Here is a 12821-nt window from a genome sequence, read left to right on the forward strand (position 1 = left end):
CTTATAGGAAACCAGCATGCCCGGACTCCCTCCTCCTAGAACTGATTCCCCTCCACCCTCAGAACAAGGGCAGCCCTGCATCTTCCCTGTTCTCACCAAACAGGGAAGTGTGTCTCCACTTAATACTGTGTGTCTCCTTTTCCCCCTTGATACTGGAGATATTTTTCTTTTTTCTTTTTCTTTTTTTCTTTTGGTATTTATTTATTTATTTATTTATTTGGTACCAGGGATTGAACCACTGAGTCACATCCCAGCCCTTTTTATTTTTTATTTTGAGACAGGGTCTTGCTAAGTTGCTTAGGGCCTTGATGTGTTGCTGAGGCTGGCTTTGAACTTGTGATCCTCCTCAGCCTCCCAAGCTGCTGGGATTATAGGCATGTACCACCAACCCTGGCTTAGGTTTTTATTTTGAATTAATTACAGATTCACAGAAACTGAGGCCCCCCCCCATTTCCCCAGTGGTGACTGTGTCTGGTCAACAGGAGGAAGTCGTTTTGGCACTGTGCTGTCACCTACACCACGGGCCTCATTCGGTTCTCTTCATTTTCCCTACTTTCTAACCTTTTGTTCAATAAACCAAAATGTGGAGATACTTGTTTTAGGGACAAGGAGTCTGAAGGGACTGGTTCCTTCTGTTTTTGGCTAAGCGGGGGCAGGTCTTGGGTTCGTCCAAGCTGGGCAGATCTTTAATCAGAGATCTAATCGGACCCCTGGCTTCCCTGGGGTCTTTAAACTTGGGGTCCTCTGGGCAGGCTTAGCAAACTGTCCCTCTCACTGTGTGTCCCAGCCCCTCGCTCCCAGTCCTCCACCTCCACAGTGGTCCATCCGGCCCCTGCTCCCTTACAAGTTGCTTCCTGGCCCCTGTTCTATGGTACTCATTCCCCAGGCTTGAGAGGGGCAATGGCTTTGGGTGTGCAGATAAACCCCTCAGGTACTGCTGGTGCTAATAGTCTGAGGGCTTTGCCAGGAATTCTGAATAGAACTTGGATGGAAAATTTAGGAGCCTCCAGGGTGACTTCTCCCCACCACAAGCCTAAGGCAAAGGCAGTGGCTTTTAAGCCTATTCAGGCAGAGACTCTTCATTTTAGAGAAACCATAACACAAAACCTTGGTCCATCTAACAGAACTGGCCGAGCTGAGCTGGCTGAGTCTGGAGGGCGGGCAGCGGGGCCACTGCTAGTCCCTCTGGCTGATCAGGTCCAGAGCAGGTGTGTGGATGGTCAGGAGGTGTCATGAACCTGTCCTTTCCCGCTTGTTTTTGTCTTTGAACTTGTGACGCTGAGTAGGAAACTGAAGGATGTCCCGTTGCTGCCCTCCCTGGATTATGAGAAACTGAAGAAGGATTTGATCTGGGGGAGCGACCGCTTGAAAGCCTTCTTGTTGCAGGCTCTGCGCTGGGTAGGTACCTTTCCCTTGATGTCAGAAAACAAAAAACAAAGGCAAGCCCAGTGCTGCTCTTCTTGGCTGGCTACCATGCTTGTATCTTGTAACCCTTCTACTGGAAATCTTCCTTTCTGCTCCCAATGCCACCAAGAACTAGAATTCAGAGCAGCTCCTGAGGGCAGCTCTGGCCTTTCTAAGACCCCTACTTTGGCATCACAGTTGCTGTTGCCTTCACGCTGTGACGTGATGACGAGCTGCAGTCAAGGCCTCTCCTGGGCGAGAGCTGCCAGGCCTGCTGGGAGGCCCAAGACTCCGGTATTCAGATGTCACGGGGCCGGCCTCCAGGGCAAAGACCAGTCTTTAGGGGAAATAAAGCCTCCTCTGAGGCCTCGGATCCTCACAGTCCCCAGCCTGACAGCAGCAGCATGAACCAGCCATGGGTTCTCAGGTTCAGTCTCACACCCTCCACACACTCAACAGTTACTAAGGACTGCGGAGAGCTGCTGTTTACGTGAATTTTATCTACTGATATTTACAGTATTGGAAATTACAACTGAGAAACTTAAAATATGTAAAGTGAACAATAAACAAATGAACATGTTAACATAAATGACATTTTTATTAAAAATCACAACAACTTTCTGATCAACAAAGTCAACGAGAAGGGTGCATTGTTTCACGTGTTTGCAGGTTTCTTCATGTCAGCAACATGGAGGACAGCTGGATTCTCGAATCTGCTCTTGCATTCTATTTGCCAAGTGCCACGCTTCATATAGCCCCTGAGAGACTGATCATGAATATAGGGGTCATATTGTAGTAGAATTGTGAAAATAATCGTGTCCTTGTAGGCCCAAGCCCTTGAAAGGGCTTGGGTACACCGGGTTCCCTGGACTCACTTGAGGACTGCCGGCATCCCCCCTTGATGGCGGGCCCTCTACCTGGATGACCATTCTGCCTCGCCCTGTATTTGCAGCAGGCCCTTTCATGGATCCCCTAATTTTAGAGTATCTTGACTAATTTCCCCCATCTGGGGACGAATCAGTCCTGCTCCCTGCTGGTCTGGTGGTGCATCTGGAAGATGACTTGAGGACACAGGGAGAGTCCTGTGGCCAGGCCATGGCGTCTGCTCTGGTTCCACTGGGGTCAGTTGGCCCCATGGGTGGGCCACTTGAGGGTCTCCCGGGCTGTCCCCGCCGTGCCCTCTGCTTAGCAGACTTGCTTCCTGTTTGGCTCTTGGTTTGCCACCTAGCACTTCCTCTCAGCCCACGCTTCTCCCAAGCCTCTGGCTGAGACAGGACGTTGCTCTGCTGAGAGAAGAACAGTGTCACAGGAGAAAGAAGCAGGCTTTTTAATGATTTTGTCTCCGTCCCCCTCCAGGGCCCCGCCCCGGCCCCTGGCCCCTGCCTCAACCTCAGTGAGCTTGAGAGGGGGCAGCAGCTCCCTGTGTGGCCTTCTTGCCACCTTCCTCCTCCAGGAGAGGCCCCTCTTCCTATAGGGCCTTCCCGCCATGATGGTGGGCACCTGCCTCCCCGGTTCTCCTCGTCCTGTCAGCTCTCCCCTCAGCCACTGTTCCTTCTGGCCTTGCCCAGGGTGTTCTCTCCAGCCAGAAGCAGGGCCTGCAGCCTCAGGATGTTTATCTAGTGAGGTTTTCCTGGAAAAATAAGCACATTTGCCCACTTCAGTTCCATGGCTTTTTCGCTTCCCCACTCATACCGCCCACGCCCATGTGCACGAGCACATTCCACGTGCTCCAAGTGAAACCTTCTTCTTCCCTGCAGACATTACGTAAGCCCTTACTTAGAGCGACACAACAGACCTGTGGACTTTGCAGTCTACAGAAGTCCTGCCAGCTCCCCACCGGGCACGCTCACACTTCGCTGAGTATGGCTCTGTGGGTCCCTTAGGGTGTGTTCCAAGACCTCCCATCAGCCCCACGCCCCACCCATGAGCCACTCGGTTCTGCCCAGTGTTTGCACCTTCTTGAGTTGGGCCATGCTTCCCCACCCCTCCACTCGCCTTCCCCTGCTGGCTAACGGTCCATTCACCCTGTGGAGCCAACTCTTGCCTCTCTAGGGTGACAGGTGCTCTCTCATCTGCACACTGATGACCTGGGCATCATGCCCCTTTCCCTCTGAGGAGACTTCACATATGAAGCTGACTCCATTATCCCCGACATCACCCATCTCCTAAGATGTCCCCCACATCACCTTATTGATTGGCTGGCTGGCTAACCAACCTCCCCACTTGGCTAGTATTTATTTTGCTTGGTTCAGTGTATAGTCACTGGTGGAGTTTTAACTGCCGTTTAAACCATAGCTGCTATATGGGAGTTTTTCTCCTGTTAACACTTAGGTCCTGTTACTTTTGTTTTTCTTCCCACTAGCGCTTGACCACATCCCATCCTGGGGAGCAGAGGGAGACGGTTCTGCAGGCGTACATCAGCAACGACCTCCTGGACTGTCATAGCCACAACCAGGTGGGTAAGAGGTGGGCAGAGGTCAGCCAGGGCCTGCGATCCTCGGGACTGACCTTAGCAGGTGGGGAGCTTCTGTTTCCTTGGGCGTCAGCCTTGACCCTGTGAGCTGGGGAGTCTGAGTTTGCTTCTAGCGAGGAGTCCTGAATGAGTTAGCAGGACCTGCTTCATTCTTCTCCGCGGCTCCTTCTGTCATTTTCTTTTTCTCCAATTCTCAACTCTTTCCCTCCTCCCGCTGCTTACCGTGAGTCCTGAAAACGGAGCGCGACTCAGGGTGCACAGACAGGGAAGCAGATTCAGGCCGTCTAACCTCCTGGTGCTTCCGGTTGTGCCCTGGCCTTTCCCCTAGAAGGAAACACTGTCCTACCTTTAAATCTTGTGGTAAACACACATCACATAAAATTTACCTTCCTAACCACTTTAAACGTTGAGTGGTGTTAGATACAGTCATGATGGTAAGTCGCCACCCCCGTGCGTCTCCATGAGCAGCTCTTTTCACTTTATAATACTGACCCTGTGCCCATTAAGCAACAGCTCCTCTTCCCCTCTCCCCCGGCCCTGAAACCACCATCCTGTGCTCTGTCCCCATGATTTGGACCTCATATAGTATTGGGGTTTTTTGTGACTGGCTTGTTTCACTTACCATAATGTCCTTGAGGTTTATTCATGTTATTATTCAGGTATATATCAGAATTTCTTTCCTTTTAAAGGCTCGATTATCATATTCCATGTATTAGCCTTACAATCCTCATTTTGCTTATCCATTCATCCGTCAATGGACACATGGGTTTCTTTCTCCTTTTGGCTGCTGAGAACAGTGCTGTTACAAAATGGATGTTCACATCCTGACTTTGGTGTGAATCATTTCCTGCTTGTCTTTATAGTTTCCCACCATCCCTGAGTCCTGCATGTGCCGTCTGACTTTGTGCTGAGCAGCAGGCACAGACCCTGCTCTGCAGGGAGGTGGAGTTGTGCTCAGGTTAGATGGGGGCACTGGGAGAAGGTGGCATGAATGGATGGTTGGATAATAGTGGGGCACAGCTTTCCCGGGCACTTACTGATCCCCTCTGGGGACATTAGTAGGCAGGGTCAGGAGAGAGTCCTGGGAAGCAGGGCATGTGGCAGGATGGAAAGGCCAGCCAGGTACTAGTTGTCCAGCGATAGTATACATGGGTATATGGCAGAGAAAGCCAGTGCTGAGCTCTCGGTATTTTGGCTTTTTTTTTTTTTTTTCTTTTTTTGAGGCAGAGTCTCACCCTGTTGGCCAGGCTGGTCTTGAACTCCTGGGCTCAAGTGATCCTCCTGCCCCTGCCTCCTTAGTAGCTGGGATGGGACTACAGAACATGCCACTTTGTATTTCAGCCTTTAAGCTCGCTGGTCTGCTTCTGGTTCTCAGGATTTGATTTTGTGAGAACCCTTCTGTGGGGTGGAAAGACTGTCCACAGCTGTCCACACTGCAGGTGTGAGGGGAGGAGGGGCGCCTCTCTGGGTCTTGGTTCTGAGCTCTTTTTCTGAAGCATTTAGCTCCCTGTTTAAAATTCACCCTGGTGCACTGCTTTGGAATACCTGTGGCGTTTACTGAGACTGCACAGCTTATGTCTAGCAAACCACTTCTAGGTGTACTCCAACAGAAACGGGTCCATGTGTTCACTCAGAAATGTCCAAGATCAGTCACGGTGGTGCAGGCCTGTAATCCCAGCTGCTCAGGAGGCTGAGACAGGAGGATCTCATGTTCAAAGCCAGCCTCAGCAAAAGCAAGGTCCTAAGCAACTCAGTGAGACCCTGTCTCTAAATAAAATACAAAATAGGGCTTGGGATGTGGCTCAGTGGTCGAGTGCCTCTGAGTTCAATCCTAGGTGCCCCTCTGCAAAAATAAGTCCAAGAGTGGTACTGCTTTATAAGATCCCAAACGCTTGATGCAACCCAAATGTCTATCAACAGTAGGAATGAATGTCTGTGATAGATTTGCGAGATGGGGTTCAGAGAGCAATGAGAAGGAGCACAGAGAGAACATGGGTGAATCTCACAACCCTAAAAAAAAAAAGTTGGGTGAAAAAGTCAGGCATGAAAGAATATACAAAATATGATTTCATTTGTAAAAAATTCGAAAACATGCAAAATAAATCTGTGGCAGAAGAAGCCAGGAAAGAAATGTCTCCCTCAGTTTGGAAGGGGGTCCTGAGGCTATAATAATGTTCTGCCTCTTGACCTGGCTACTTGTCACCCACATGTTCACTATGGAAACTCACAGAGTTCTGTACTTACGACCTGTGCCATTTTCTATATAATTGTTAGACTACAATAAAAATTAAATATAGAATGTGTACAGGAAGCAGGAGATGAAGTCCTCAATGCAGTGTCCTCGAGTCACCTCTGTTCCCTGTGGGCTGTGGCCCTTTGCATGTGCCTCAGAGCTGTCATCCAGTCATCCCCGCACCCAACTCCAGCCATTGTCCCCTCTCTCCGGTATCGCCCTCTTCCTTGACTTGCTCTCTCAGCTGGTGGAGCGCATCCTTTAGTCATAGTCCCTACACGGAGACCACCTGGCAGTTTGGCTTTTGAGATTGTGCCTGAATGAAAATATCTTTGTTTTTTGTGTAGAATTCTGGGTTGTAAATAAATTTTCTGTAGAATTTGGGGACATTTACTGGTTGTGGTAGCACATGCTTATGATCGTAGCAACCTGGGCATCTGAGACAGGTGAATCCCAAGTCTAAGGCCAGCCTGGGCAACTTAGAACCTGTCTCAAAATATAAAGGGCTGGGAATGTAGCTCAGTGGTAAACTTCCCTTGGGTTCACTCCCCCCCAAAAAAAGAATTTTGAAGACATTACTTTGTTGTCTTTGGGTTCCAGTTTTGTTTCGTTTTGTTTGTATACTGGGTATTGAACCCAGGGTGCCCTACCACTGAGCTATACTCCCGATCCTTTTTATTTTTTATTTTGAGATAGGGTCTTGCTAAGTTGCTGAGGCTGGCCTTGAACTGCAATTCTCCTGCCTCAGCCTCCCTATTAATGGGACTACAGGCATGTAGACCACCGTCCTAGAACCTTAGGGGTCCAGTTTTTTTTTTTTTAATCTTTATTTTATTTATTTATTTTTTATGTGGTGCTGAGGATTGAACCCAGTGCCTCTCGCATGTGAGGCAAGTGCTCTACCACTGAGCCACAACCCCAGCCCAGGGTTCCAGTTTTGTTGTTGAGAATCCAAAGTCATTCTGATTCCTGATCTTTTGTATGTGGTCTTTTTTCCTCTCTAGAAGCACATGGGAGCATGGTGAGTCTTCTCTTTATCACCACAGTTCAGAGGTCCCCCTGGATGTGCTTCATGAAGTGCATTTTGGTCCCTTATTGTGGGCCCTTTGAATCTGATAGTTTTATTTCTGGGAATTTTCTTTATTTTGTTGATGATTTTTTTCCTCTGTTTTCTCTTTTCCTAAATGTCAACCCTTCTGAACTGTTGTTTTGTTAATTTTTCTCTCATATTCTCTATCTTTTTCTTTTTGTTGTACTTTCTAGGAGGTTTCTTTGTTTATATTTTCCATAGTTCCTGTTGAGTTTTTTGTTAACTCAGAGCATTTGCTTCTTTCCTGGATACAATACAGTTTCTTATGTCTAGAGGTATTGGTGACAAAGTTTTTATTTAGTTTTGGTTCTCCCCTCGCTCACAGTCTGGTCTCCAGGGAGGCCCCCTCTTTGGCTCTGTTTTCCATGTCAGAGCCTTTCCTCTGGCTCAGCTCTGCTGAGGAGAGCTGAGGGGCCATGGACTGGGAGCCACTGATTTCAGTCTCTAGTTCTTTGCCCTGGGGTGGTCACTTTCCTCCGAGAAGAGTCTCCTCGTGTCCTGCAGAGAGGTAAGGATCTGGTTGCCAGAGTCAGGGTCTGGGAGCCAAGTCGGGGGGGCAGCTTTTTCATTCTTTATTTAGACACCCCCTCCATTTGGTGCAGAACCTAGCCCACCTGAGCCTACTGTCCCCAGTCCAGAGACCCTCTATGCCACCCTCACATAAGAACACCCCTGTGCCCCTGCACCACCCTTGGAGGTGACAGAAGCAGCATGGAGTCCAGCTGCTTCTTTAACACTTTTCACTCATTTGTCTGGTTCCCCCAGTCCGTTGGCCTTTTGGGGAGTACGCAGTGGAACTTGGGTGCTTCCTCCTTGCCCACTGTGGCCTTGGGTCTGGTGTTCCAGGCCTGCATTGCCACTTTTAGAGTAGCGTTGACATTTTTCGTTCTGTTGGTTCAGTCCTTAATTTAGATCTTATTTATTTATTTATTTATTTATTTTTGAAGTTGGGACTGAATCCAGGGGCACTTTAACACTCACCCAGTCCTTTTATTGATTATTTTGAGACAGGGTCTCACTAAGTTGCCATCCTCCTGCCTCAGCCTTCTGCTTCTCTGGGCCCACCCCTACACCCAGCTTAATTTAGAAAACCCTTTTCCTGTAGCCTGCTGTGGATTGGAGGAAGCCAGCTCAGATGCCCTGACCTGGTGACGCTCAGCAATAGTGACAGCCAACAGCCTCGCTTCCTGTGTGCCAGCGGCTGTGCTGCGTGTTTTGCGTGGTTAATTCATCTAATTTAGAAGTCTGGATAAATTCTTTTTGCCAAGTCTCATCAGGTGTTATTTGAAACCAAGACTTCCAGAGGAGAAGTTTGGCTTTGGTCTGTCCCCTCCAGTCCAGGCAGAGGAAGGGAGCAACCAGAGCTGCTGAGGCGGCTGTCACCTTGCCCTCCTCCTCACAGAGCCCCCGTCCTCTCCACTTTCGTCCCCACAGAGGAGCGTGCTGCAGTTGCTGCACTCCAAGAGCGAGGTGGTGCGGCAGTACATGGCCAGGCTCGTCAACGCTTTGGCGTCACTAGCAGAAGGTAAGGCACAGCTTCTCAGAGCAGAGCAGAGCGGCTCTGTGCAGGTGTTCCCCCCACATTTCTTAAAGATGAAATATGTTTCCTCATTTTATTACTGTTTAATTCATTGGAAGTCTCTTGTAAAAATTAAACATTCTTGTCATAGTGCTTTAATTTGTTTTTATTAGTTATTGATGGACCTTTGTTTATTTATTTGTTTATATGCGGTGCTGAGAATTGAACTCAGTGCCTCACACATGCTAGGCAAGTGCTCTACCACTGGGCCCCAGCCCCAGCCCCATGCTGTAATCTCCGTCAGCAAATTTTGTTGCTTTCGAAAGAGCTGATTTTGTAACCCTTCTTGTTTTATCACTTTGGGCTGGAACAATACTATTTAGATTACTTTCAAGTATGTAACAGGTTATGCTTTTTCTATAGTTTTCTACTTAAAGGCAAAATAAGGTTGGTGAAGCAATGAAAGCTGATTCCAATAAGCAGTGTACCACTTCCATCAATAGAATATAATCTCTTAAATTAAAGGATTTGAGAATTTAAAAAATAACATGCCACCATAAATGAATTAAAAATGATCTTGCAAAGGGCCGTTATTTTCCATAATTCTTACTTATTTGAGCTGTGGAAATAAAATGGAAATAAAAAGAGTTTTCAAATTATGGATACACAATACTCCAAAATTTTATTATCCATTCATCTGTTCATTATCGAATTCATTCAGCAGACATTTATTATAGTCTAGGGGATGTGCCATTGCACTGTTGACACTTGTGTCCAAACATCACACCTGTCTGTCACCAAGAAGTCCACAGCAGGTCAGTGCCCATTCAAGGCATGTTCTAGGATCCTCCCTATGGCTTCCACCTTCTCCAGCCTGGGCCTGCGTCGAGGAACAGGGAGTGTGACCAGAAGCGTTCCTTGGCTGCCCCTGTTGCAAAGACCAGTGGCTCACAGCACAGGCCCTGCCTTTTCTCCGTGCACATCTCACCGTGGGGTTCAGACTGCAGGCATGGAAGACAGTGCTCCCCACAGGAACATGGCGATCGTGAAGAGTGATTTCTCCTCATTACATAGTTGATTGAATAAAACAACTCTTAGAAGAAATGCATTTTAATGATTTCTTTTAGAACAAAAAATTATCTAATATGCAAAGTTGCTGTGTTACATGCAAAGTTTCCATAGCAAGTGATTTGGAGCCCACCAGATTAATTCTTCCTCTCTCCCCTGTTCGTCTGGGGTATCGTTAGGCCGCCTCTACCTGGCCCAGAACACTAAGGTGCTGCGGATGCTGGAGGGAAGGCTGAAGGAGGAGGACAAGGACGTCATCACCCGGGAAAATATTCTTGGGGCCCTGCAGAAGTTCAGTCTCAGGTGATGATCATGCCATAGGTCATGGGGGGTCCTGTGGAGCCTGATTGAGTTTTTTAAGCTGCCATTTAGTGCTTATTTAATTCCCATAACCTGGGAGGCAGATGGTGTTTTTCTGTGAACACTTAGGAGAGTTTGGGTGATTTTCCAAGACAGATATAGAAAGCTTCTCTCTCCTCCAGTAAGCTGCTACACAAGTCTGCTGGGAATGGAGGCACAGTTTTCCAGGGGACATTGGTGGTGTCCAGTAGGTCATTAGTGCCCTCCAGGTGCTGAATTGTTGGATTGTGTCTCAGGCCACATGCGAGGTTGAGAGACAAACATGAATACTCTTCAAGTTGTCTCTAGTCCTCTGTGTGATTGGCAGCCCCTGGGAGTCAGGGCTGTCTCGAGGACACAGGGAGTGTGGCCAAAAGCATTCTTTGGCTGCCCCAGTTGTGGAGACCAGTGGCTCACAGCACAGGCCCTGCCATTTCTCCTTGTGTATCTTACCCTGGGGTTCTAGCCCCTGTGTGTCCGTCCCAGAACCCTCCTGCTGTGACTTGGAAGCTCCCCGTCAGAAATTGAAAAATCACGTACTTTTGAACCGATCTGGCACCTGCTAGAGGTTTTTATAAATTGAGAGCTTATTGAAGTATACTTTCCTTACCATAAAATTCACATATTAAGTGTGGAAGTCAATGGCTTTTAGCAGATTTGCTGAGGTGTGCAGCCATCACTACAATCTGATTTTAGAATATTTCTATGACCACAAAAAGAAACCTTGTACCATTTACAGTCCCTCCTTGTTCCTGCCCCAGCCCTTATGACCACCAAACTCCTTTCAGTAGACTGACTTGTCCTGGATGTTTCACAAATGGAATCAGATAATGTGTGTCCTTTTGTGACAGCGTCTTTCACTTAGTGTAATGTTTTCACGGTTCCTTCTTGTCCTAGCCCTTGTCAGTGCTTTGTTCCTTGTTATTGCCGAATAGCCTTCCATCTGATAGAGAGGCCCTGTTTTGTATCTCAGTCAATGGATGTGTGAATTGTTTTCATTGTTTTATCTGTTTTGCAAAGTGCTACTGTGGACATTTGCCTGTGAGTCTCAGGTGAGGGTGCATTTGCATTTCCTTGAGAGGCTTCTGGGAGTGGAATTGCCAGGGAGATGGCAAATCTTCAGAGTTCAGCTTCCCTCAGCACTGCCTCATTTTATCTTTGACTTTTTGAAGAATTCTAGAACCTCCAGCTTTTTGCCCACCCTCTTCTGAACATGCTTTCCCCGTCAGATGCTAACATTGGACTGACTTTCCCTAATTACCAGAAGCCTACAGAGTGAAGTAATCTAATCGGTACATGCTTCACGGGGAAAGGGACAGGCTTAGGGTCTGCTGTCATCCACGTCCCTGCCGGTGGCAATTTCTTGTAGTAACTCGTGAACTGAAAAGAGCTGCAAGTGATTTGTCCAGTTATTCCTGCTCAGTTTGTCCGAACACTTTGCTCCCGTTTACCTACACAACAGCTTAGCTTCATGGTGACTATGTTTAGGAAACTGAAGTACAGATAAAAGATTGGGTGAAGAAATAGTTCTTTCTGGTAATGTAGAAATGGGCCTAATGTTTTTTGCAGCTTTCCAGGGTCTCTGCAATAAAAGTAGAAAGCAGTGGGCTTGCCCAGAGAGCTTCTCACGGTGGCACTGTGCTTGGTGACATCTGTTCTTAAGGCTAACATGATGACATCCGCCATTATATGTTGTGAAGAGGTATTGGATTCTGTAAAATCTTACACCTGGATGCTGGGTGAAATTTCTGTTTCCCGGGTCATTAAGCCATACTCTTCGTCTGTAGAGATCCGAGTCAGAATGCTGTTGAGCTGGGTCTTGCTCTTTTTTGTTTTTATTTTCATTCAGCTCAAAGTGCCTGTGCTGCATTATATAGGGTTGAGACAAAAATCTATTTTTCAAAGAAGTGTTACCGTGGCCCTGTTTCCTGATTTAAGTAGACCAAAAGCTGTCGATGAATATTCATTAAATATTTGAAATAAGCTGGGTACATCGGTACATACCTGTAATCCCAGCCACCTGGGAGGCTGAGGCAGGAGGATCACAGCCTCAGCAACTCAGTGAGACCCTCAGTAACTTAGTGAGACCCTGTCTCAAATTTTTTAAAAAAAGTTGGGGGCTGGAGAGAGAGCTCAGTTGTAAAGCACCCCAGTAGTCACACACACACACACACTGAAAGTAAAGGATTTTGTTATTTCATTTGTACCAGCTTAATAATAATTTTTAAAAAATGCCTCGGAGTCTATATCTTCCGTAGGCTTTCTTTTATGACGCAGAGTTGTATCTCCTGTGTGACAAGCCCCGCCTGCCAGTTTTAATTTACCTCAGGCCTTTTTCGTCCCAGGCGCCCACTGCAGACAGCGATGATTCGAGACGGCCTCATCTTCTGGCTGATTGACATTCTGAAGGACCCAGATTGCCTGTCTGACTACACACTGGAGTACGCCGTGGCTTTGCTCATGAACCTCTGCCTCCGCAGCGCAGGTCTCACCCCATCCTGTATTTTCTGGTATGGGGGTGTGAGAAGAGATCCTGACCAGAGCCCAGGTTCCCAGTGAGCCCAGGGGGGGGGGCTTGCTTTTTGTCTCCCTCAGAGAAAAAGAAAAGACAGCCTGAAGTACTTCCAGCTAGGTATAGAGCTGTTGAGTCCCCAAGGCCAAAATACAGTCTGGCCTTAGAAAGAGCGTTTATATG

The 12821-nt window shown here is 47.7% G+C and overlaps 1 protein-coding gene and 1 long non-coding RNA gene across 4 annotated transcripts in view; one reads left to right on the forward strand and one right to left on the reverse strand.

The window, feature by feature from the left end:
• Nucleotides 1-12821, forward strand: part of Armc9 (armadillo repeat containing 9) — a 130316-nt gene that overhangs the window by 45452 nt on the left and 72043 nt on the right. For all 3 annotated transcript variants that reach the window (XR_007349531.1, XM_015481536.2, XM_048808731.1), the window contains exons 11-15: nucleotides 1287-1398; nucleotides 3767-3859; nucleotides 8635-8725; nucleotides 9967-10090; nucleotides 12472-12611. Coding sequence is in view for 2 of the 3 variants with exons in the window: in XM_015481536.2 (XP_015337022.2) it covers nucleotides 1287-1398; nucleotides 3767-3859; nucleotides 8635-8725; nucleotides 9967-10090; nucleotides 12472-12611 (560 nt within the window). In the remaining variant the exon portion in view is untranslated. The remainder of the gene's footprint in view (nucleotides 1-1286; nucleotides 1399-3766; nucleotides 3860-8634; nucleotides 8726-9966; nucleotides 10091-12471; nucleotides 12612-12821) is intronic.
• On the reverse strand, nucleotides 1984-4130 carry LOC125618290. Its single transcript, XR_007349532.1, has 3 exons — nucleotides 3913-4130; nucleotides 2794-3034; nucleotides 1984-2687 (listed from the first exon to the last, which is right to left on the reverse strand). It is a non-coding gene; the product is annotated as an uncharacterized LOC125618290 (long non-coding RNA).

Source organism: Marmota marmota, unplaced genomic scaffold (assembly GCF_001458135.2).
Source record: "Marmota marmota marmota unplaced genomic scaffold, marMar, whole genome shotgun sequence".
Taxonomy (NCBI): domain Eukaryota; kingdom Metazoa; phylum Chordata; class Mammalia; order Rodentia; family Sciuridae; genus Marmota; species Marmota marmota.